At 38.1% G+C, this 20080-nt stretch overlaps 1 protein-coding gene across 5 annotated transcripts in view; it reads left to right on the top strand.

The window, feature by feature from the left end:
* Positions 1-18472, top strand: part of LOC121425031 (probable JmjC domain-containing histone demethylation protein 2C) — an 80029-nt gene extending 61557 nt beyond the window's left edge. For all 5 annotated transcript variants that reach the window (XM_041620968.1, XM_041620966.1, XM_041620970.1 and 2 more), the window contains 14 exons: positions 154-2169; positions 6237-6315; positions 6834-7038; positions 7581-7798; positions 8186-8335; positions 9300-9404; positions 9928-10037; positions 10355-11065; positions 11598-11769; positions 12215-12436; positions 12912-13043; positions 13889-14028; positions 14677-14853; positions 15381-18472. In XM_041620968.1, coding sequence (XP_041476902.1) covers positions 154-2169; positions 6237-6315; positions 6834-7038; positions 7581-7798; positions 8186-8335; positions 9300-9404; positions 9928-10037; positions 10355-11065; positions 11598-11769; positions 12215-12436; positions 12912-13043; positions 13889-14028; positions 14677-14853; positions 15381-15833 — 4890 coding nt within the window. In that variant the 3' untranslated portion in view covers positions 15834-18472. The remainder of the gene's footprint in view (positions 1-153; positions 2170-6236; positions 6316-6833; positions 7039-7580; positions 7799-8185; positions 8336-9299; positions 9405-9927; positions 10038-10354; positions 11066-11597; positions 11770-12214; positions 12437-12911; positions 13044-13888; positions 14029-14676; positions 14854-15380) is intronic.
* Positions 18473-20080: the final 1608 nt, after the last annotated feature.

The following is a 20080-nucleotide window of genomic DNA, read 5'->3' as shown; positions in this document are numbered from 1 at the left end:
ATGTTAGGTTTTTTTCCTCAATTCATGTGATGAAGCATGAAGCAAATGAATCAATGAATCCCCCTCAAGGAAACTGAGAGGACATTTCCTGACAAGTTTACTCTTAGCAGGATGATATTTATATAAATCTTGTTTTATGCATTTCCTTTACAGTTTCCTGGTATGGAGAGTGAGAGCGTGTACAAACATCCTGTCTCAGAGGGCAAACATCCCTATGATGATCCACTTTACAGGCAATCATTAGCGCATGCTGGACTTGTGCGATATCAGGAAGAACTGGCAAAGTACCCAATGGATCTCAAACACGAGCCCAAAATTAAACTTGAAAGGACAGAATTGAATGCAAGGACTCACGATGGGCCAGGTTTCAAGGCGTATCAGTCTTCAGTCAGATCGGATGCGCACACAACGTACTACAATACTTTGTCTATGAAATCAGAAGAACCCAGAGCAGGTGTGCCAGTGAGGACTGAACAGAATAGGCAGATGGCAACCGCATCGGCTTACAAGCCTAAACCTGATAATTTAGTGGGATATCAGCCATTCCTGCACACCATCACTAGTCATGGCGGGGAGAAAGGGGAACCGTATAGCAAGCATAGCGAGGAGTACAAGATGGCTGCTAATGCTGCTGCTATGCAGGGGGCTAGGCGAGCAATCCCAACCCCACCACCTCTTATTAAGAGAGAACCAGACAGGTCTGAAATAGCATTGCACTCTAGTGTGGTTCAAGCATCCAGGAGTGAGCGAAGGCCAGAGACTATGCACCATGCTGGAGCAGTGTTTACCGCAGCAAGTTCCAGTCATGATATCCATTTCACACAGGCAAGCAAGCATCTTGCGTTGTCAGATGTTAGAACAAACAATGAGGTATCACATTCGGTACCGGTCATCAAGCATACAATAGGCACTCCGCCTCCCTTGCATAGCTCGGCAGGCCAGACCACTGCGAGTCAGTTGGTAAGACAGTCTCATATACCCCCTCAGTCCCCTCTCAAAGTGGCAACTCCACAGCAGCTCTCAGCGGCTGTTCTTCAACTTGGCTCTCATTCTGTCAGCAGTACTACCGCAACAACCATGGGGGTGTATCCCCATCATGTCTACTCCACTGCCCAAACAACTACAGCCACGAGCTCTAACTCACTCCTCATGTCGGCCCTTCGTCCTCAAGACATAACGAGAGTGAGTGAAGCCATGGAAGTTGATCAAGGTACTATGAAGCGAAAGCCCAGTCACGCAGCGGCTGCCATGTTCCACAAAAAGAGACCAAAAACAAAGGAGGATATGCACAGTGATAGTGGGAACTTGGACAAAAAGGAGTCTACTGGTATGTCATACATCGAGCAATACCATAATTTTGTGATGGAACCCAATGCTCATAATAGTACGTCTGTTGGAAATGCAACGGTTTGTAAAGCGACTGAAAACATCGAGCTGAAAATTGAAAAAGTTGATCAGTACAAGCGATTGAGCCTAGACTCCTCAGCGCCAGCGTCTCTGTTGTCTGGTGAGACACATAAAACGCCGAATGGGACGTGTTCGGATGGTGAAAGCAACCGGTGTATTTCACCGCGTAGTACTGCCAGTGATTCTTCAGAGGGGCGTAGCTTGAAGTCGGCATCACCGCACCGTGCAGGAGGACATATGTATCTCAAGAAGGCCTGGCTGGCCAGACACTCTGAGAGCAAGACACCATTTGGTATGCCTGCTGCAGGTGCATCATCCACAAACAACCTTGATCCTAAACAAGAGCCTGGTCTTTCATCCAAGCTCTCAAATTCTCTTCCTAATGGACATCTCATGGGTGGTACCTTTGCACAGGTGGCGCAGAGCATGGACGCTGACAAATCGGTCACCATTGATGACATTCCAAAAAGCATTCCGAACCACATCTATGACTTTGATCAGGACAAATCCTCCACCTGCTCGGAAGCATCGACGGTATCCAGCCACAAGTCGCGATCGCGAAAAAGTGGGAAGGACAGGACTAAGAAAAAGGATCGTAAGCGTCATGGTTCCCCCGCTGAATCCAAGAAACATGGGAAAGATAAAGGAGATAAGAGCGAGGAAAAGATTGGTGACTGTGAAAAACCAAAGTCGGAATATGTGCTGGGACTGGAAGCCTGTAGGATTATGTCAAACAACGTGGAAAGCAAAAGTACTCAACAGGTCAGTATAACCAAATTCTTATCACTCCGTTTAAATAAAAACATATGTTTGGAGCAAGAGCATTGTTTTTTGTATGTTGTACTTAAAATATATTGGTAATCGTTACATAAAACCATTGTAGGTCTAGACCTTATTGATACTCCATAGAAATAATTCCATGAAATGAACAAAAATAGTCATTGGATGTTCAAGCATTTGTGATGGTTCATTGAATTGGGTTTCAAGTTGATATCCTTCTTGCTCTTTACAAACCATATGTAGCATATTATGTGTTGTGTTTGCACCACAAATTATATCGATCTGTATCATATAAATTAGCATTTCATATCTCCTGGCTCTGTATCTAATGCTTATCAGCCTTGTATATCATGCATCATGTTTTATTTGTGTTTAGTTAATGTAAATGAACGATGAAGCTTGTTTGGAAGCAATTCTTAGAATGACATTGCATTCATGAATACATAATGATTATGGTAGTTATACCCTTCCCCCTGGGAAGAAGAGGAAATAATTTTTCTGATTAGATATTATTACATACACCTGTACATGTGTAGAAATTATTTTCATGTGTGTGTCGATAATTTAATATAAAATGAACAGCATCCCAAATTTCAATTATCCGTGTAGTGTGTGAAGTGTGGTTGCAGTCTTAACAATGATAGAAATCAAGCACCTCAGTTTGTGTACAGTGGGATTGTGTTGGCATACTGAATTCATTGAATAAGAACATGATTCATCTGGAATGCATGTACATTCCCCTTACATCCCCTGCCAGGAAACCAGAATCAGATCTGCCTAAGAGTTAACCGTCAACAGCCAATTTAAACCCAACCCTAAAAATCTACTCCTGTCTTGCCAAGATGTTAGCTCGCAAGCAAAGGGGGTGAAGTAGTCGTTCTTATTGGTGTCCCAGATATAGGGAGTCACTACGAGGGTCAATTAGTCCTGAACTCAAAGTACCTTATGGGGTGAACAGGAAAGGGGTTTAGATCAGTCACGCATACGCGCAAAGTCAGGGAGCTTAAGAACAGTTCTTACATTGAAATTATGTGTTAAATAATTTCTTGTGCACATACATGTATATCATGAAACGTGTAAGTAAAGACCATCCATGGTAGACAGGAAATTGTCTTGATAAGTTCATGGTCTTTAAAGAAAGGTTCCTGCAATACTATATGTGGAAAACTAAAGGCATGGTTTTAATAGACAGGTGATCCTTCTATACAAGTGGTTAATTCATCAGCTTTGACTATGTTATGATTGCACGACAGATAACTTCATGATTAGCAAAGATCTCTGTAAGCTGTATTGAGTAATCTTCAGTTATTTTGATTCAGGATGTGAAAGGATTTTAGTACCTTATCTGAAGTATGGGGAAATCGCACTGTTAAGGATGTTAATGGTAGAAATAATTTATGAATGTGTCATATTCTTTTTAAATTGATAAAAAGAGAAAAAACATAAGGAGAAAACACACAGTACAATCAGCTGTAGCATTTAAAAAAGTATTTATTGGGAGGCGTTTCTAAATTCAATTGACTCTCCTGACTTAAAAAGTACATTGGGTTTATTTTTAACAACACTACAGCTTTGTAGAAGCTGAGGTTCATGTATTATAGATCAAGGTGAGGTTGGTTATAACAAATTAGTGTCACCTGCTGACATGACACTAGCATAGTGTTATATTGATGATGAATCATATATGACAAACAGCTCAAGTGTTAGTATGACCCGAAGGACAACCCTAGGCAAAAATCCCATCAATTATGTTTTTAAGAGATAGGATTAAAGGATTCATTTTTTATGAAATAATAGGTATTGTTTGACAGAGTCACAAGGTGTTGAAAAAAAATTAGAAATAAAACCCTTTTAGTATTTACATGTAAGTGTCATGATATTTTTTTTAAACAAGTGATATCCTGCAATAAATTTGGCACCTATTCTTTGAGTGTTTAGTTTGAGGAATGTTGAACATGTATCAGATACCCCTTTCACAAACCCAATCATGTGGATAATATTCCTATAATTTGATCGTAAAATCTGAGCAGGACCAGAGTTATCCACATTATTTCGATGCTGCAATTATCCGCATAATAGCAGCATCGGGACCAGATTTTGACTTTATGAACGCATTTCCAAAGTAATGCGGATAATTGCCATGGTGCAGTCACAAGGTCACCCTTTTCCAACGCAACCCCATCAGAGGGGGCGTGTGCAGTTGCCATGAAAATTAGCCACTTTTTTCAGGTCGGGCGCTCGTAGAAAAATAGTGCGGATTATTTTCGGAGTTTGTGAATGCAATTTTTATTGAATTATCCGCATTACTCTTAGGCGGATAATTGGAGGATGGGTTTATGAAAGGGGTATGAGTGTCATGACTTTTTTTTTAACAATTGATATTGACCTTGCAATAATTTTGGCACCTATTCTGTGAGTGTTAATGTTGAACATGTATCATAGTATCTTGTTAGGAGAGTCATCTGACATTTCCAACTTGACTTTGGCATTGTTTTCATCTAACTTCTGTGTAAAGTGAATTCCCATGGCCCATGTGTACCAGGGAGTACTATGAAGGAATATCCTAATAAGCTGGTTAGTGTTCATCAGCTGGGTTGGTGATATGATGGCATGTGACTGGCGGGAAGGAAGGGCTGAGCAATGCTCATGTTCCTTAGGGATCAACAACCATAGTTCCTTTGCCTTTAGGCCTTACTCTATCACTCGCAACCCGACCTCGTTGAATACCCCTCTCATTATTGAGTCTCTCTCAACTTTCCCTCCGTTTCATTATAAGTATGCTATGTTCACCATGTTTTATTTCTCTCTTTAAATCCCCTTTTTAGTATTTTAATTACTTCTGTCTTTCCCTTTCTGTTTATTAATTTTCTACACTAATTTGTTTTCTTTCTTGATTCTTTCCCCCCTTTTCCCCCATCTTTTTTTAAAATCCTCATTCTATCTTGCATTTCTTTTCTTAATTATTGTTTGGATGTGTATTCGCTTGATGCTGTTCATCCCTTCTGTTTTCCCCCATTTTTTCCCTCATTCCTATGATTACCCCCACCTTTTGATTTGAAATATTTCTTTTTCTATCTCCCTGTCTTGTAGAGGTTTTTTCATTGCCATAACTTTCATTGGAATCATCACATAAGTCACATAGTATCTATACTTTCATTTTTCTTGTCCTTTGGCATAATGTTCTCATTCTATGTCCTATTTCATGTCTCACACTCTTTTATCCAATTCCAAACAACCTTGTCCTTTGATATTTTCATCAGGATCATTTATTATTTGATTTGGATCATTGCCTTAGAGGCAGGGAGGAGATCAGTTTACTATGTATTCCTCTGTGGGTCATGTTACATTGATTCTCACCCATGTCTCAGACTGTTTCATAAAACTGAAGTTATGCATGACTTCATGAGATACTGGAGCATGGAATGATAAAATAAGAGCGTAAAGGCTCTCCTGATTAATTTGAATAAAGTTTGATATCTTTATAAAATTATACAATGATAGTGGCTACATATAGCATGCATGTCCACATACCTGCATATACATTTCAACTTTATTTGACTTGGAATATAATTGTATGTCCTTGATTGGGAGTACATTTGTCAGAGGGTCGTAGCATTTAAATGATTATTGCTATGAATTGTAAGTTTTGTGTAATATGTTATGTATCATTATCCTTGTATCACCTTAGAATTTGCTTTCAATGGCAAAGTGTTATGATATGTTTCTTTAAAAGAGACATTTCATTTGTTAAAATCAAAATCAGGAAATGTATCGTATTTCCCCCCTAATTCATTATATTATGTGTGACTGTGTACTATGATGATGTAAACAAGTCTAAGGTCATGTGTACATGTAGGTTCATGTACTATATGTAGAAAAATCATTGTAAGTTCCATATTGCAATTGTTCATATGTGTACATAACAGGATAGCACAAAGGTATTGCACAGAGCCCTACATATCATACTTCTTTGTTATAACTCATTTAACGAGGTGATGAAGGATGAGATTGATGAACATGATTTTCTTTGTTCTCTTTCCTATATATAGATCACAGAACTGCTAAATCTGATAGCACAAACCCCAAAGAAAAGAAAGCTTACAAGATCCAGCAAAGATAGTAAAGACGGTATGTTCTCATTTGAACAGTTTTTTTTTCCAAATTTATTTCTATAGTAGATTAAGACTCTAATGACAAATGATTAGCAGGATGTATTACTGCTCTGATGCCTTTTGTAATGGAATTTACAAACCTTCTATATGCAATGGTAATAAAAACTTAATATTTGTACCTTATATTTTGGAGAAATTATCTTGCCAAAAAGCTTAACTGGATTGTCTGTGCAGTGAGTTGGCAAAGTGACATTGCATGTTGATGATTACAATGGTGAATGATAGGTATTATTTACAATAAAACGGTGATATGCAAGTAATGATAATGAACATGTTCATGTATAGAACCCTCGTAAGATTCCTACAGTAACAGTTAGTAAGCAATTGATATGATGTCATTTTACACTGATGTTTAAAGAGCAGAAATGAAGTTATCGTAGTGCTAATATACTCGGTAATCTTCACTGCACCATGTGTGAATTTGAGCCACATACATGTACACAACTTGACAATATTCACACATTTGCTCACCAGGTCAACTGAATAGACAGGTTACCAAGCCTGCTGTGACCAAGCCTACCGTGACCAAACTCAAGAAGTCTGGAGAGGCCTTTCTTCAAGATGGCTACTGCTCCGACATCACACCGAACCTCATGAAATGCAGAGAATGCCGGATCAAACCTTCATCCAAGCAATCTAAACTTAATAACATTTTCTGCAGGTTCTATGCCTTCCGAAGGTAAATATAAAGCCATTGTCCTCGGAGTTTCCATAGTTCAAGGTTCCTGATACATTATTTTCAGTGGTAGTACATGGCGAGGATCCTTCAACCTCAGATTTGTATTGGTATTTCCTTTTGTAGAGTTCCTGGGGCTTCAGAGTTTCTGACAGATGTTAAATCATTTCTCAATTCCGTTGATTTCTGTTGGTCCTATACCTTCATTGGTACCAAGATTTTCTTGACAGTTTTGTAATAATCACATACCAATTTGCCTTTATCCATTTGTCTGAATGATCATCATGAGTGGTGTAACATTAAGAGATAAAATGTAAGATACAAATATATTGAACATGACAAAAATCTCACAAGTTTGTAATATGTAAGAGACTAATTTAACAAAATATTTAGGCAATAGCTCTCAAACACTAATTTGGGATGAAAGCAAGGTTAAGGTCCTTTAATTTTATGATTAATGATGATAACATTCTACTGGCATTGTTGATTTATTGTTGCCTATGACGGTCATAATCACAAGTTTCCTGTGCGTTCCTCCTCTCCAGACTGAAATACAGTACCAAAGGTAACCTAACCTTAGCCGGGTTCTCTGAGCCTGAACAGTGTGACTCAGAAGACCTTAGCCCCTGGTTACCTTACCCTCCGGACTCCGAGAGCAAGCTGGATCTGGAGACGTGTCTGTATATCTTATCGAGGGTCGGACCTCAGTTCTGTCAGCTGGTGCAGCAGGAGCAGCAGGCCAAGACCTGGTGTCCAACCCCAGGTCAGTTCATATCATCTTTGCTGTGGTTTCACAAACAGCACCCTCATGCCACAGTCAGACCAACCAAATTATTGCATTATTTCCAACGGGAAATCGGTCTCATTGCTGTGACTAGCGTTACTGAAGAATATTATTCAAATGTACAGTTTGGTTTAATATGGTTGAAGTTCATTTATCTTTTTATCTTTCATTAAATTGTGTTTATTCAATTGTTTTGTACATGCATGAATTAAAATTATCAAATTCACAAAGTGGTTTATCAATATTGGCAACTAAATTATGTGGATAGCAGTTTTTAACAATTCATGGATAGGATACAAAGCTTATGAATCATTTACCTAGTTCGACTCTTCTCTAAATGAATGCCTGTTTTCCTCTCCTGCACAGACAAAATAGCATGGAAGAGGGCAGTGATCGGTGTTCGTGAGATGTGCGATACCTGTGACACCACTCTCTTCAATATCCATTGGACATGCTCTAAATGTGGCTTTGTGGTCTGCCTCGATTGCTACCACTCAAAGAGCAATGAGGAAAAGAGTAAGTACCTTTTTAGTGTCCTTCACAAACAGCATCTGTTCAAGTGTCCTGTCTTTTCTCAGCAGGTTTGTATGTTCAAATGGATGGTTATGAGTCCATAGTACATGGAATGTCGTCTTGTGATGTTACCCAATGCTGCATGATTGTCCTTGGTAGACGAGTGTTCAACTGCCACACTTCTTGGATCAGAGAAGTCAACCTTCTGTGATGTCTAGTTTTTATTTGTGTTGCTTAACTCTTATCAAATTTAATGTTTTACAGGAAGTTACATTTGTTTGAAGTCATTGTACTGCACTGTATTATCTATCTTGTACTACACTCCTTTGTGTTGATAAATATTCTCAAAATGTAAATGTTTTTGAGGAAGTCCCATTGTTTTTGTGGAAGTTCTTTTTTTTTTTAAGTCGGTATTCTGTTCAATATTAATACATTGTGTACTGTATCTCTTCGGTTGGGAATAATTTTCTGTAATCTGCAGAGTTTTATTGATATGCCTTAAGTGACTAGACGCAGCATTACTCAAGAGGGGAAACAAAGAATGGAATAATACTAAACTTATTCATTAATGTGAAGCTAATCAATTATCAGAATTAAGAATCATGTTACTCTTGCTTCGGTTTCTACTCTTGTGATCGTTGTCAGAAACAGGAATGTAAATGCAAAAACATAGTAAAAATTGCCATGTCACTGGCCTTTCAAATTATTGTTCCCTGTAACTTTTTAAACAACCTCTTAAAAAAAAAACATTAGGAGAGATCGGGGTTAGTTGGAACCCGGGGTAAGTTGAAACATTGTAATTTTCTTTTCTGCCTGTAAAATAAATTGAGGGCAGTATTGAATACATTTATTTTACAGGCGTTAAAGAAAATTACAATGTTTCAACTTACCCCGCATTCCAACTAACCCCGATCTCCCCTACCTTTAAGATTGATAACAAGATTGAGTGTATTTCCTGTCTTTACAGATGATGAAAACGCTCCAGAGAATGGACCCAAGTGGTTGAAGTGTATCAAAGATCAAGTTCATCAACCTGATAGTCTCATGCTAACTCAGATGATCCCTGGAAATGGTGAGGATCTGTCTTCAATCAAAGTTTCTTTGTTTTTTTTTCCTATTAGGAAAAAAAGGGGAGGGGGTGGTGGGGGAGAAATTGGAAAAAAGAGGAAGATGATATCAAAGACCAATTTCATCAAATATAGGAGTAAAGTGAAGGGTGAGTGATAAATTTTGAGAAAGTATTGAATGAACATTGTTGCTACAAGTTATTGTGTTCAGGAGAATACATGTCCATTTATCAATGAAAATTTGCATGTTGGAAGGGAATTTTTTTATCCGTGCAATGAAAATCCTTAAATGCATAGTATAAATATGCCTTTTCCAGATACTGGGAATTACAAAATGCCTAGTCATTTTCTTGAATCAATCATATCTTTTCTCGGTGTGTAACAATGATTATAAAGCAATTTATCAGAGAGTGGTATCCATTCTGCTTAGTGATCAAGGTGTCTATTTACCAACCTTGGAAGAGTGCAGCATGACATAGGTGGATATCTTGCAGATGATTATTATCTCCTTTTGTATTAATTGCACAGCTTTGTGGGATGTAGGAGAGCTGATGCATCAGGTCTGCACCAAATGGAGGATACCATCAGCTTGTCCTTGTCTTGGAGATGGTAAACCAGCCGTCAACGGCATGTCGCCGGTAAGCCCAATCTTCAACTCCTTCACTTTCTGGCGCAAGGAAGCCCTGAGTGCCTCAATCTTACACCTCGCATTGTGTTGAAATGCTAATGTGCAGTGCGTGAATTTATGGAAATAAGGTTGTTTTGTCTTGACTAAATAGTAGGTCCTACTCATGATTTCCTACCATCCGCTTGTCAAATAATACTTTTGATACTTTTTAATATGAAGTATGGAAAGGAAGACTATGCATTGATTTTTAGGAATGAGGTTTATTTTGTCAAAGCAATCCACACACTGTCTTGATGTAAATCATTTTGTGTTCTCTCTTGTGTACAGACGAGTGGCCAGATTGCTTCAGAGTGGAAGAGGGATGACCTTCTATCATCTACCGCCCTTAGTGGTCATCTTTCAAACTCTCGTTCGAATAGAATGCCCAAGCTGACATCTCTCCCGCAGTCGGCCTCACCACTGGCCTTCCTAGCTGACATTGCTACGTCGCAGGATGGCAAACGTGGTGTGGATGGCAAGAAACTGGATGGCCTCAACTCTAAATCAGTTGACAAAGCGTGTTCTGTTGACGTTGATGCAAAGGGTGAACCTTGTTCCACGCTCAGAGACTTACTCACCAAGACAGCCGGGAAGCTATGCAAACCATCACCTAACGATGGAAACCTTCTCACGCAGTTGCTGCCCAAAGTCGATGGCATCTCCAAGAAGACGTCCCGCACGATGACAAGCACATTTGAGGACATCATCGCCACGGTCGTCGAGCAGAACATCTCTGCTCCTGGGAAGGATCGAAGCGGTGTCAAGACTCCTCGACTGTCCACATCCTCTGTCACGGACACGACAACGTCACCAAGCAACAGCAGCAAAATGGAGAAGAAAGGAAAGACTGCAGGGAATAGGAACACTCTTGTTGAATCTAGTGTAACATTTCCTGATGTACCTCATTCCTGGTTATGTGATGGGAGGCTGCTAAGGTTACATGATCCTTCTCATGCTGGTAATCTACGTATCTTTCAAGAACAGTGGAGGAAAGGAGAGGTGAGAACAATCTCTATTAGTTTTAATGTTATTAGATAAGTCAAGCCTATTCATCTTGCATTCAAAATGAGAATCTGACACCTTTCTCTATATTTGAAATTTTTAATTCTGTAATGTTACTTCACAAAGCTGAAATCTGTTTATAGCGTATCTCAAACAGATGATTTTGAATCCTGCTATGACACTGCCGTCATTTAACAAGGCACTGATTTACATAATTTGCTCTTCTCCATCTTGGTTTTAAATGACTACCAGTCAGGTTTGAAAGAAGATGTAGTTTACTCAGTTACTCAGTATTGTAAGCACTTAGGTGTCTTGCTAGAAAAATTCTTTGGGAGTGGAGAATACACATTTACCATGTGGTTTGGCTAACAACTATCCAATGACCCTATGCCTAATTTATGTGTATCTAAGCTCTTAATATGCATCCTTGAAGCACTGCATGCTATTTGACAGAATATTATTGTCTTGTTTGTATTTAGTCATTATTTATTAAAGTTTGGAATAATTTTTTTTTCTTCTCTGTACCCAGCCAATCTTGGTTAGCAATGTTCACAAGCAGCTTGATGATAACCTGTGGCATCCGACCTTCTTTAACAAGCACTTTGGTCACCTTGAAAATGACCTTGTAGACTGTCGATCAGGGGACGTTATAACAGGTGCCCCTATGAGAGACTTCTGGAATGGATTTGAGGATATCTCAAGTAAGTAAAGAAAGGAGCAACAGCAGTTGTATATTCTAAAGGCATACTTTAAAGAGATATGATTGATATTTACAATTGATAACTTATTGTACATAGTTTTCGATAGACTTAGGCTTAATTGAACCACTAAACCATTTTCTGTTCATTTTTTTTTATACAAATTTTATATATACACATGTATATTCAATTGATATAAATCATGTAAGAGTCCTATGTAAAAAGAATGCCATCGTTTGATATTTAAAAAATTTCCATGAAATTTTTTTGTTCTATTTTTCTTTACTGGATGACAATTTCATGGCGTTACTGAATAATAATAATTGTGTTGATTTCGTCAACTCTAAAACTTGATAGAAACAGTTACTCCTTATCAAAAGACCTTAGTTGTGACTCTGAAACAAGGGTAATGATATATTCAATTGAAATATTCTCGTTTTCTGATTAGATCGTTTGGAGACAAAGCAAGGGTTACCCATTATCCTGAAACTGAAGGATTGGCCACCAGCACAAGACTTCAGCGAGCTTCTACCTCGACACTTTCAGGATCTGATGAATAACCTACCCTTACCTGACTACACCCGTAGGGATGGTAGGTTCAACCTATCGTCTAGACTGCCAGATTTCTTCGTCAAACCCGACCTTGGACCAAAGATGTACAATGCCTATGGTGAGTTGATGTCCAATCATGACTGGGGGGGGGGGGTGTCTCATAAAGCAGTTTGTAAGTTATGCTTGACTATGTACCAGTGACATGGTATTGTGCTGAATGATATACCCTAAGTAATTGCAAACTGAACGGATCATGCATTCTTTAAATTGGTAATACTTCAGATTTTATTGAATATGCTTTGATTTATTGGTAATTTAACCCCCCCCCCAAAAAAAAAGCCAATCATTTTAAACGTCTGGCCTTTATTTTTCTCTTTTGATCAAATACTTCAACTCCATTAATTGTTCAATTAATTAATCATTTGGAAACCTCAGAAATGGTATGTAGGAAAGTGATGAAAAGAAATAGAAGCTAACAAATGATGATGCTCACCAACATTTAGATCGTAGTGCCCATGAATAGTGCACTAGATTTTTGTTACATGGGAACATTCCTGATAAAGGAACATTCTTCTGTTGTTCTTTTGCTCCAGGCCTTGCCCGCTATTCATCATGCGGCACAACCAACCTTCATCTAGACATCTCTGATGCTGTCAATGTGATGGTATATGTAGGCAAGCCACATAGCATAGACGGACAAGAAACATGTGATTCATATGAAAAAGGTGAGTGGATACAGGCTTTAACCTATATCACAGGGAGTATTTGGAGGGGGGGGTAAGCCCGGGGGGGGGGGGGGGGGCACTCAGTATATAATGCATAGTGGGTATGTGCCGCGGAGGGGACCCCCATTTTCACACTCAAATTTCCGTTCCAAGGCATAGCATTTTTGCCTTGTTGATAAAAAGAACAAAGAAAGCCGCTCCAAGGCATAGCATTTTCTTCTTATCGAGAAAAAAGAAGAGGGAAATCCGCTCCAAAGCTTCGCATATTTTTCGTTACGCCGCTCCGATCGCATTTAATGAGTCGAATTTTGGTGAAAAGCGGCCGCAGAGCTCCCCCGGCGGAGGCTGCGCTAGCTGCATCATGCACGCATGACCGTTCCGTGGGGATGCATACGCACTCACACGCTGGCGATCCGTTCCAAGGACCCCCGTTTTCACAAACATTTGTCGTTCCGAAGCCCGTTCCGAGGACCCTCCTTTTTACAATAAGCCCGCTCCAAGGCCCCCGTTTTTTGTCTCGCCCGCGGCACACCCCCACCACATTTTTGGTCGAGTGCCCCCCCCGGGGGGGGGGGGGTAAGCTGCCTTTAGACCACTCCAGCACCCTACATCATCATCATTGCAAACTAACTTTTTACATGTCGTTGCTGTCTTAATTCTCTTTAAGGACCTATGATTTGCTCTCGGGTTGTGATATGTATGTGTATCGACCATAAAGATTTATGTCACTGTCAAAGAAGAGTTTTAGTGGAGCAAGTACTAAAGATAGAAATTATCGCACTGTCTGAATGGCTGAATTGATGTGACTTATTGTGGATTTATTTATTCTTGTTTTGGTTTTTTAGAAGCAATCGAGGCTGTGAATCACATGTGTATGGATGAGCAGACCAAACAGAGAGTCAGAGAGAAGGAAGAGAGGCCCGGAGCCATCTGGCATCTCTTCAGGGCTGCTGATACTAACAAGATTAGACAGTTTCTTTGCAAGGTGAGTCTGCCTTTCCACCCTTCAAGACTACAATGGTTTTGGGACACTCCTGGCCCACACCCACTATGGCGACTTCCTGTTCAGTATAATCCATTCATTCATTACAATTTATAGGTGTCTTTTTTTGTGTCAGTATGTAACATTCATGAATCAAATTTTCATTTGACAACATGCTAAGTATGACAATCTTTCGGTGACGATAGTGGAAATTAGACATCAAAGCTTTAGACTAAACAAATTTAGAATATGTGATGGTTAGACCAAGTGGGTTTTTAGCCATGATGGTCTTAGCTGATCTAAGGGGGGGGGGTCAATTTGACATAGGCAGCATTTGACTGGATTGAGAGGATTGTGATTTGTATATAAATATCAAACAATTCAAGGAGACTAAATCATCAAGATGCAGAATCTTCAGATGAAGAAATGAAGGAATACTGTGTTGGTAAATGTAAACATATAAGTGACATACAGAAGTCTGATTCTTCCAGCTTATAATTCCAAATTCTCAGTTGGGTACCAGCTGGTCCTGAATATTTTGTCACCAAAAGATAGTAATAAGTAGGTCATTAGCAACTATATACCATATTTGGGAACAAACTGAATTTCCTTTCTAACCAACACATCCCATCTGATCTCATTTGCATACAGCTGTCTGAAGAGAAGGGCGAGGATGTGCCCACCGACCACGACCCCATCCATGACCAGAGCTGGTATCTGGACAATGAGCTGCTGGATCGTCTCTATAAGGAGTATGGGGTACAGGGATGGGCCATCGCTCAGTGCTGGGGTGATGCTATATTCATTCCTGCTGGTGCTCCGCATCAGGTAAGCTTACCGTACCCATATCATTGTGAAGAGTTGTGATTATGATGATAAAAACATGTATATAACATGCTTTTATACACAAGTTTCAACACCCATGGAAGGGACTGGTATATGTTGCTCTGAGAAATGATCCTGCATTATTCCAAAGTCTGTTTACTGGTCTACTGAGTGATTTTTAACTATCATTATGGGGTTAATCTTTAATAGACTCTCTTATCACATATCAGCATATGGAACAAGTTGTTTGCCCTGCTTTGTGTGTATACCCTCAGAAGCATAAGCTAGATTCAATTTTTGTTAAATTATGATAAGCTACACAAGGAGTGGATAATGTGATCTTACTAAGCATGCAGCATATTGTCCTGAATCATTCTCCCAATAATTCTTTTCTATGAACCCATTCATTTAGAACTATGTTGGATGTTTGATTTGTGATCCATCTAAAATGATTTTAATCTTTGGTTTTTTGATACTTGTGATTTTCACGATGCTGTAGTGACCATGTCTGTACTTTGATTTCATTTCAGGTGAGGAATGTCCACTCGTCCATCAAGGTTGCAGAGGACTTTGTCTCTCCAGAGCACATCAGTGAATGTTTCTGGTTGACGCAGGAGTTCCGTCAGCTCAGCGCCACCCACTCCAACCATGAAGACAAACTTCAAGTAAAGAACATCATCTACCATGCCATTAAGGACACCATTGGGCTACTGGTGACCAAGACACCGCCCGGGGAGTTGACCGACCCCATTGGAGCTGGTAAGGTGGTTGAAGCACTGCAGCAACAACAACAGCAGCAACTTCTGCTGCAGCAGCCACAGACTACTGCAACATCACAACATCATCAGCAGCCACAACATCAACAACAGCTACAACAACAACAACAGGTCCCCCAGCAACTGGTTGCGAAATCACCGCAGTCTAAGCCCTCTCCTGCGTCAACGCCACCAGTCACAAGCAACAACACCTGCAGCAGCTCGTGACAATTAGCCAATGAAAAACGGGCGTTTCAACTCGAGAGGATAGGGTGTCAAGTAAACTAGATGTTGGTCATTGTTCAATCTGACATAATTACAATGTGTAATAGTCTAGGAAACTCCAAAGAACCAATATATTCTATTTAGGTAGAGGTAGAAATGTCTGTCAAAACCAACAAACTCACTGGGGACTGGAGTGAGAAGCATTGGGGTACAGATTTTGCCATGAGGTATGTAAAGTGCCAGGAACCTGTAGATTTACAGAAAGAAGATCCCTACATGGGTTTTGATTCTTCCAACATAGTATGCCAATCAGATATTCAAAATATGGGATGTCATAATGCATATTGCTTACCACTCGGAGCAAATCTTTTGAAAGTAAAATACACTTGTAAATGAAATAAAGGCATTTAGTGGTTGGCTTGATGATCGTGGTTTGTCTCTTTTTTTTGTCTCTTCCACTATATACATGTACTTGAAGCAGAGTATATAGAAGACTCACTGATTTACATGTTAAATGTCCAAATACCTCAGCAATCATGGAGATAAGGTGCTCTGATTCTATAGCAAATTTAATTTAGACATGGAGCAAGAAATGAAGATTATATTAGAGCTATATCGAATGACCTCAATTGGAATATGAAGAGAAAGAGAGATGGATTGGAAGATTTTGAAAAAGGTGGAGGAAATGAAATTTCAAATATTTTATTTCTAACTTTCAATGAATTCATAAATGGATGAGATATATTTATGCGTTTTCCAATGGAATTTTGAAATTGATTTTATATGACGAGGTGTCTGTACATGTACAAAGTTAGTGAATGAAAGCAGGAGAGAGCATCCTGTTCGGTACGTGTAGTCAAGGCTAGGTGCCCAGAACAGGGTTTGAAATGCTTCATTGCTTTGTGTTTGGAACAGCAGCAGTGGCAGAGGTGTGGATGTCAAGAAAGACATAATCACTTGCAAATCCATTGTTTTTAGGAACCATTTTCGATTAGTCACTGTCTTATTTTGAGAAGGAAAAGGAAACCAAACTTTTTAAGATCATAATTTTTTATTTATTTTTTTTTACATTGCAGTAAGATGTTCTGAATGAAGATATCAACAAAAAGCAATGGGAAATGTATTTTGGCTGTCTAATATCGAAGGGCATCAGGAGTTCCCATTCATATAGGACTGAACTGTGATATGCATGATTTAAGCTCTCATTTCCCTATGTTTATTAAGTATTTTATTACCCTGACTTGTCCAAATTGTGAAATGGACAGTTTGAATGAAATTAACCATCAAATTGAGCAAATGATCACTTCTGTTTTTGTATCAATGAGTTGCAGAGAAGTGCGATGCATTATGGTTAGAAATGTTTATAAGTACAAGGTCGTGATAAGGATTGGATAACTAATTAATGTTTTTTCCTATAATTGGCAGTCCATTGTGTTGTATGTATAACTATCATGTTGGTTGCATGGCATGCAGCATTGTTGATTTCATTACAATTCTTTCAAACATTCCATATGAATTTTTTTATTTGTAGTGATTTTTTTTTCTTCTTGTTTATATCAAGATTTGTAAAAACCTCAGAAAATCATTTGACCAAAACTAAATGTGCCTGATAAATAAACGAATGAAATTGGGCGATTTATTGTAGAAATGGGTATAGGATGTTACTGGCATAAGGAAATATTGAAATATGAGATCTTGTTGATTCATGATTGATTTTAGAATAAGGAGGAATAACTTTATGTTAAAATTATGTCCATACAATTTTATAAGTGTGTGTTCATAATAGTTCAGAGGACTCTTTTTTTTGCATTCATTGATTAAACTGCCTTTTCCATTTTATGTCAAGCACATTAAGGGTTCTTTTCAGCTTGGATAGGTCAGCATCATGTAGTTGAAAACTTTCCAGATGTTTGTAGGTTATGGTTGTATATGTAATAGTTGAATCTTGTCCTCATTTATAGAAATTATGTCATTTCTGTGATGAAATGGATTGGTGAGTGTCATTTGTACAGCGATGTAGAGAACAATATATGTAGCACGGAATCAAATGTTTGTCATTATGGCAAAAATCATATGATCATTGTAAATATGTGAGAGATAGATATATAGCATCTATGTACTTTATATCTTAATTCTTGTCTCGCAGCAAAATGGACTTTTCTCTTAGAAAAGCTGTGATATCTTTTTTTTTTTAACACAATTACAAAAATGCACCTTGATTGTGATATTTTCTGTTGATAAAACCCATTTATATGAAATTGATTTTTACAAGAAACAACAAAGATTGATTTCTTTGTAGTTGTGTTTGTTGTGTGGTAATGTATATACTTAGGGTCATAGTGATATTTTTGTATGGATAGGGATTCCTGTCTCCTTATCTCTCTTTTATGAGTTTGTAATCGAAATCACTTTGATGACCTTTTTAGTTGACAGAAGACGATGAAATGTATTTCGGTTGGAAATAGAATTTATAGTCAAAAGGAAAATTGTGTTTATCTGTAAATTCTTGTGAATATGACATTCTTATTTTATGAAATCAGTTGACTTGTGCATGGCTTGGCTTGCTAAAAAAAGTGAAGAAAATGAAGAAAATCTTGTTATACAGTTGACTAAAACAAATAATACAAAAACATAAAATATAACTTCCAATTTTGTGATGTTCTTTTATTTGTGTGAAAATGAAAGGGATTTGTCGGATACTCGTTCTGTCTGCATGATTAACGGAACAAGATTGTATGTGAGCAAAATCAACAGAGATAGAGGGAAATAGGGAAATGTGGAAGATAGACAACAGAATATTGAGAGAAATTTGAATAGAATGTGGAAGTGTTTAGGAGATGATAGTGAAGATCAAAAAGAAATAAAAGAGAAATGAAAATAGAAGGACAAGAATCATAGAGAGAGCAAATGGAGGAGGAATTAAAGTGGATCTATGAGGGAAAATTATGACATTTGATATACTGGAAAGGAAGTGCAAAAAAAGAAATTCAAAGGAGATGTGTCATCTTATAAAGTTTCTGTTTGGGATCGTGAGAAGTGAAATTTAAATACTTAAAGGTCAAGTACACCCCAGAATAATGTCCATTTGAATCAATAGAGAAAAATCAAAATTTCATTGAAATCGGATGGAAAAAATTAGAAAGTTGTGATACTTTAAAATTTCGCGAAACAGTCATATGGACAATTCAGTGACATGCAAATGGGAGATTCAGTGATGTTGCTCACTATTTCTTCTGTTTTTTTTGTTTTTTTTGAAATGTACCATATTTCAATTTTTCCAGATTTTACAATAAGGACCTACTTGACTGAACCATAAAATGTTAAAACATTGGTAATTCCACATGTTCAGGGAGGAATAAAATTTCTTTTCGCAGGACAATAAGGAAATTTGAATATGTCATATACAAATAATGCATGCAGCTGAGTGCATTAGTGGAAATGCAGAGCACGCGAGGTTTCTTCAGATAGGTGCCGCACTGTGCATGAGCCGCTTGCGGCGAGTGTCCAGTGTGCACCATCTGAAGGAACCAAGCTTTTTCTGCAATTAAAGGTCAAGTCCACCTCAGAAAAATGTTGATTTGAATCAATAGAGAAAAATCAGACAAGCACAATGCTGAAAATTTCATCAAAATCGGATGTAAAATAAGAAAGTTATGACATTTCAAAGTTTCGCTTATTTTCAACAAAATAGTTATATGAACGAGCCAGTTATATCCAAATGAGAGAGTCGATGATGTCACTCACTCACTATTTCTTTTGTTTTTTATTGTTTGAATTATACAATATTTCAATTTTTACGAATTTGATGATTAGGACCTCCTTGCCTGAAGCACAAAATGTTAGAATAATAGAATGCCACGTGTTCAGGGAGGAATGAAACTTCATTTCACATGACAATGACGAGAAAATAAAAATATTTCATATTTCATATAATAAAATACAAAAGAAATAGTGAGTGAGTGATGTCATCAACTCTCTCATTAGGATGAAACTGGCTCGTTCATAAAACTATTTTGTTGAAAATAGCGAAACTTTAAAATGCCATAACTTTCTTATCTTACATCTGATTTTGATGAAATTTTCAATGTTATGCTTGTTAAATTTTTCTCTTTTTATTCAAATCAAGTTTTTGTTGGGGTGGACTTGTCCTTTAATATAACGCACGAGAGAGCAAGTGCATTATTTGTTTTATAAAAAGAAAGAAATTCTTAAAAAGTTACAGTACAGTTTTGTTGGACTTCTACCGCACT

Source organism: Lytechinus variegatus, chromosome 12, assembly GCF_018143015.1.
Source record: "Lytechinus variegatus isolate NC3 chromosome 12, Lvar_3.0, whole genome shotgun sequence".
NCBI classification, from domain to species: Eukaryota; Metazoa; Echinodermata; class Echinoidea; order Temnopleuroida; family Toxopneustidae; genus Lytechinus; species Lytechinus variegatus.
Note: the sequence above shows the minus strand (reverse complement) of the source record. Positions and strands in the feature narration are given on the sequence as shown.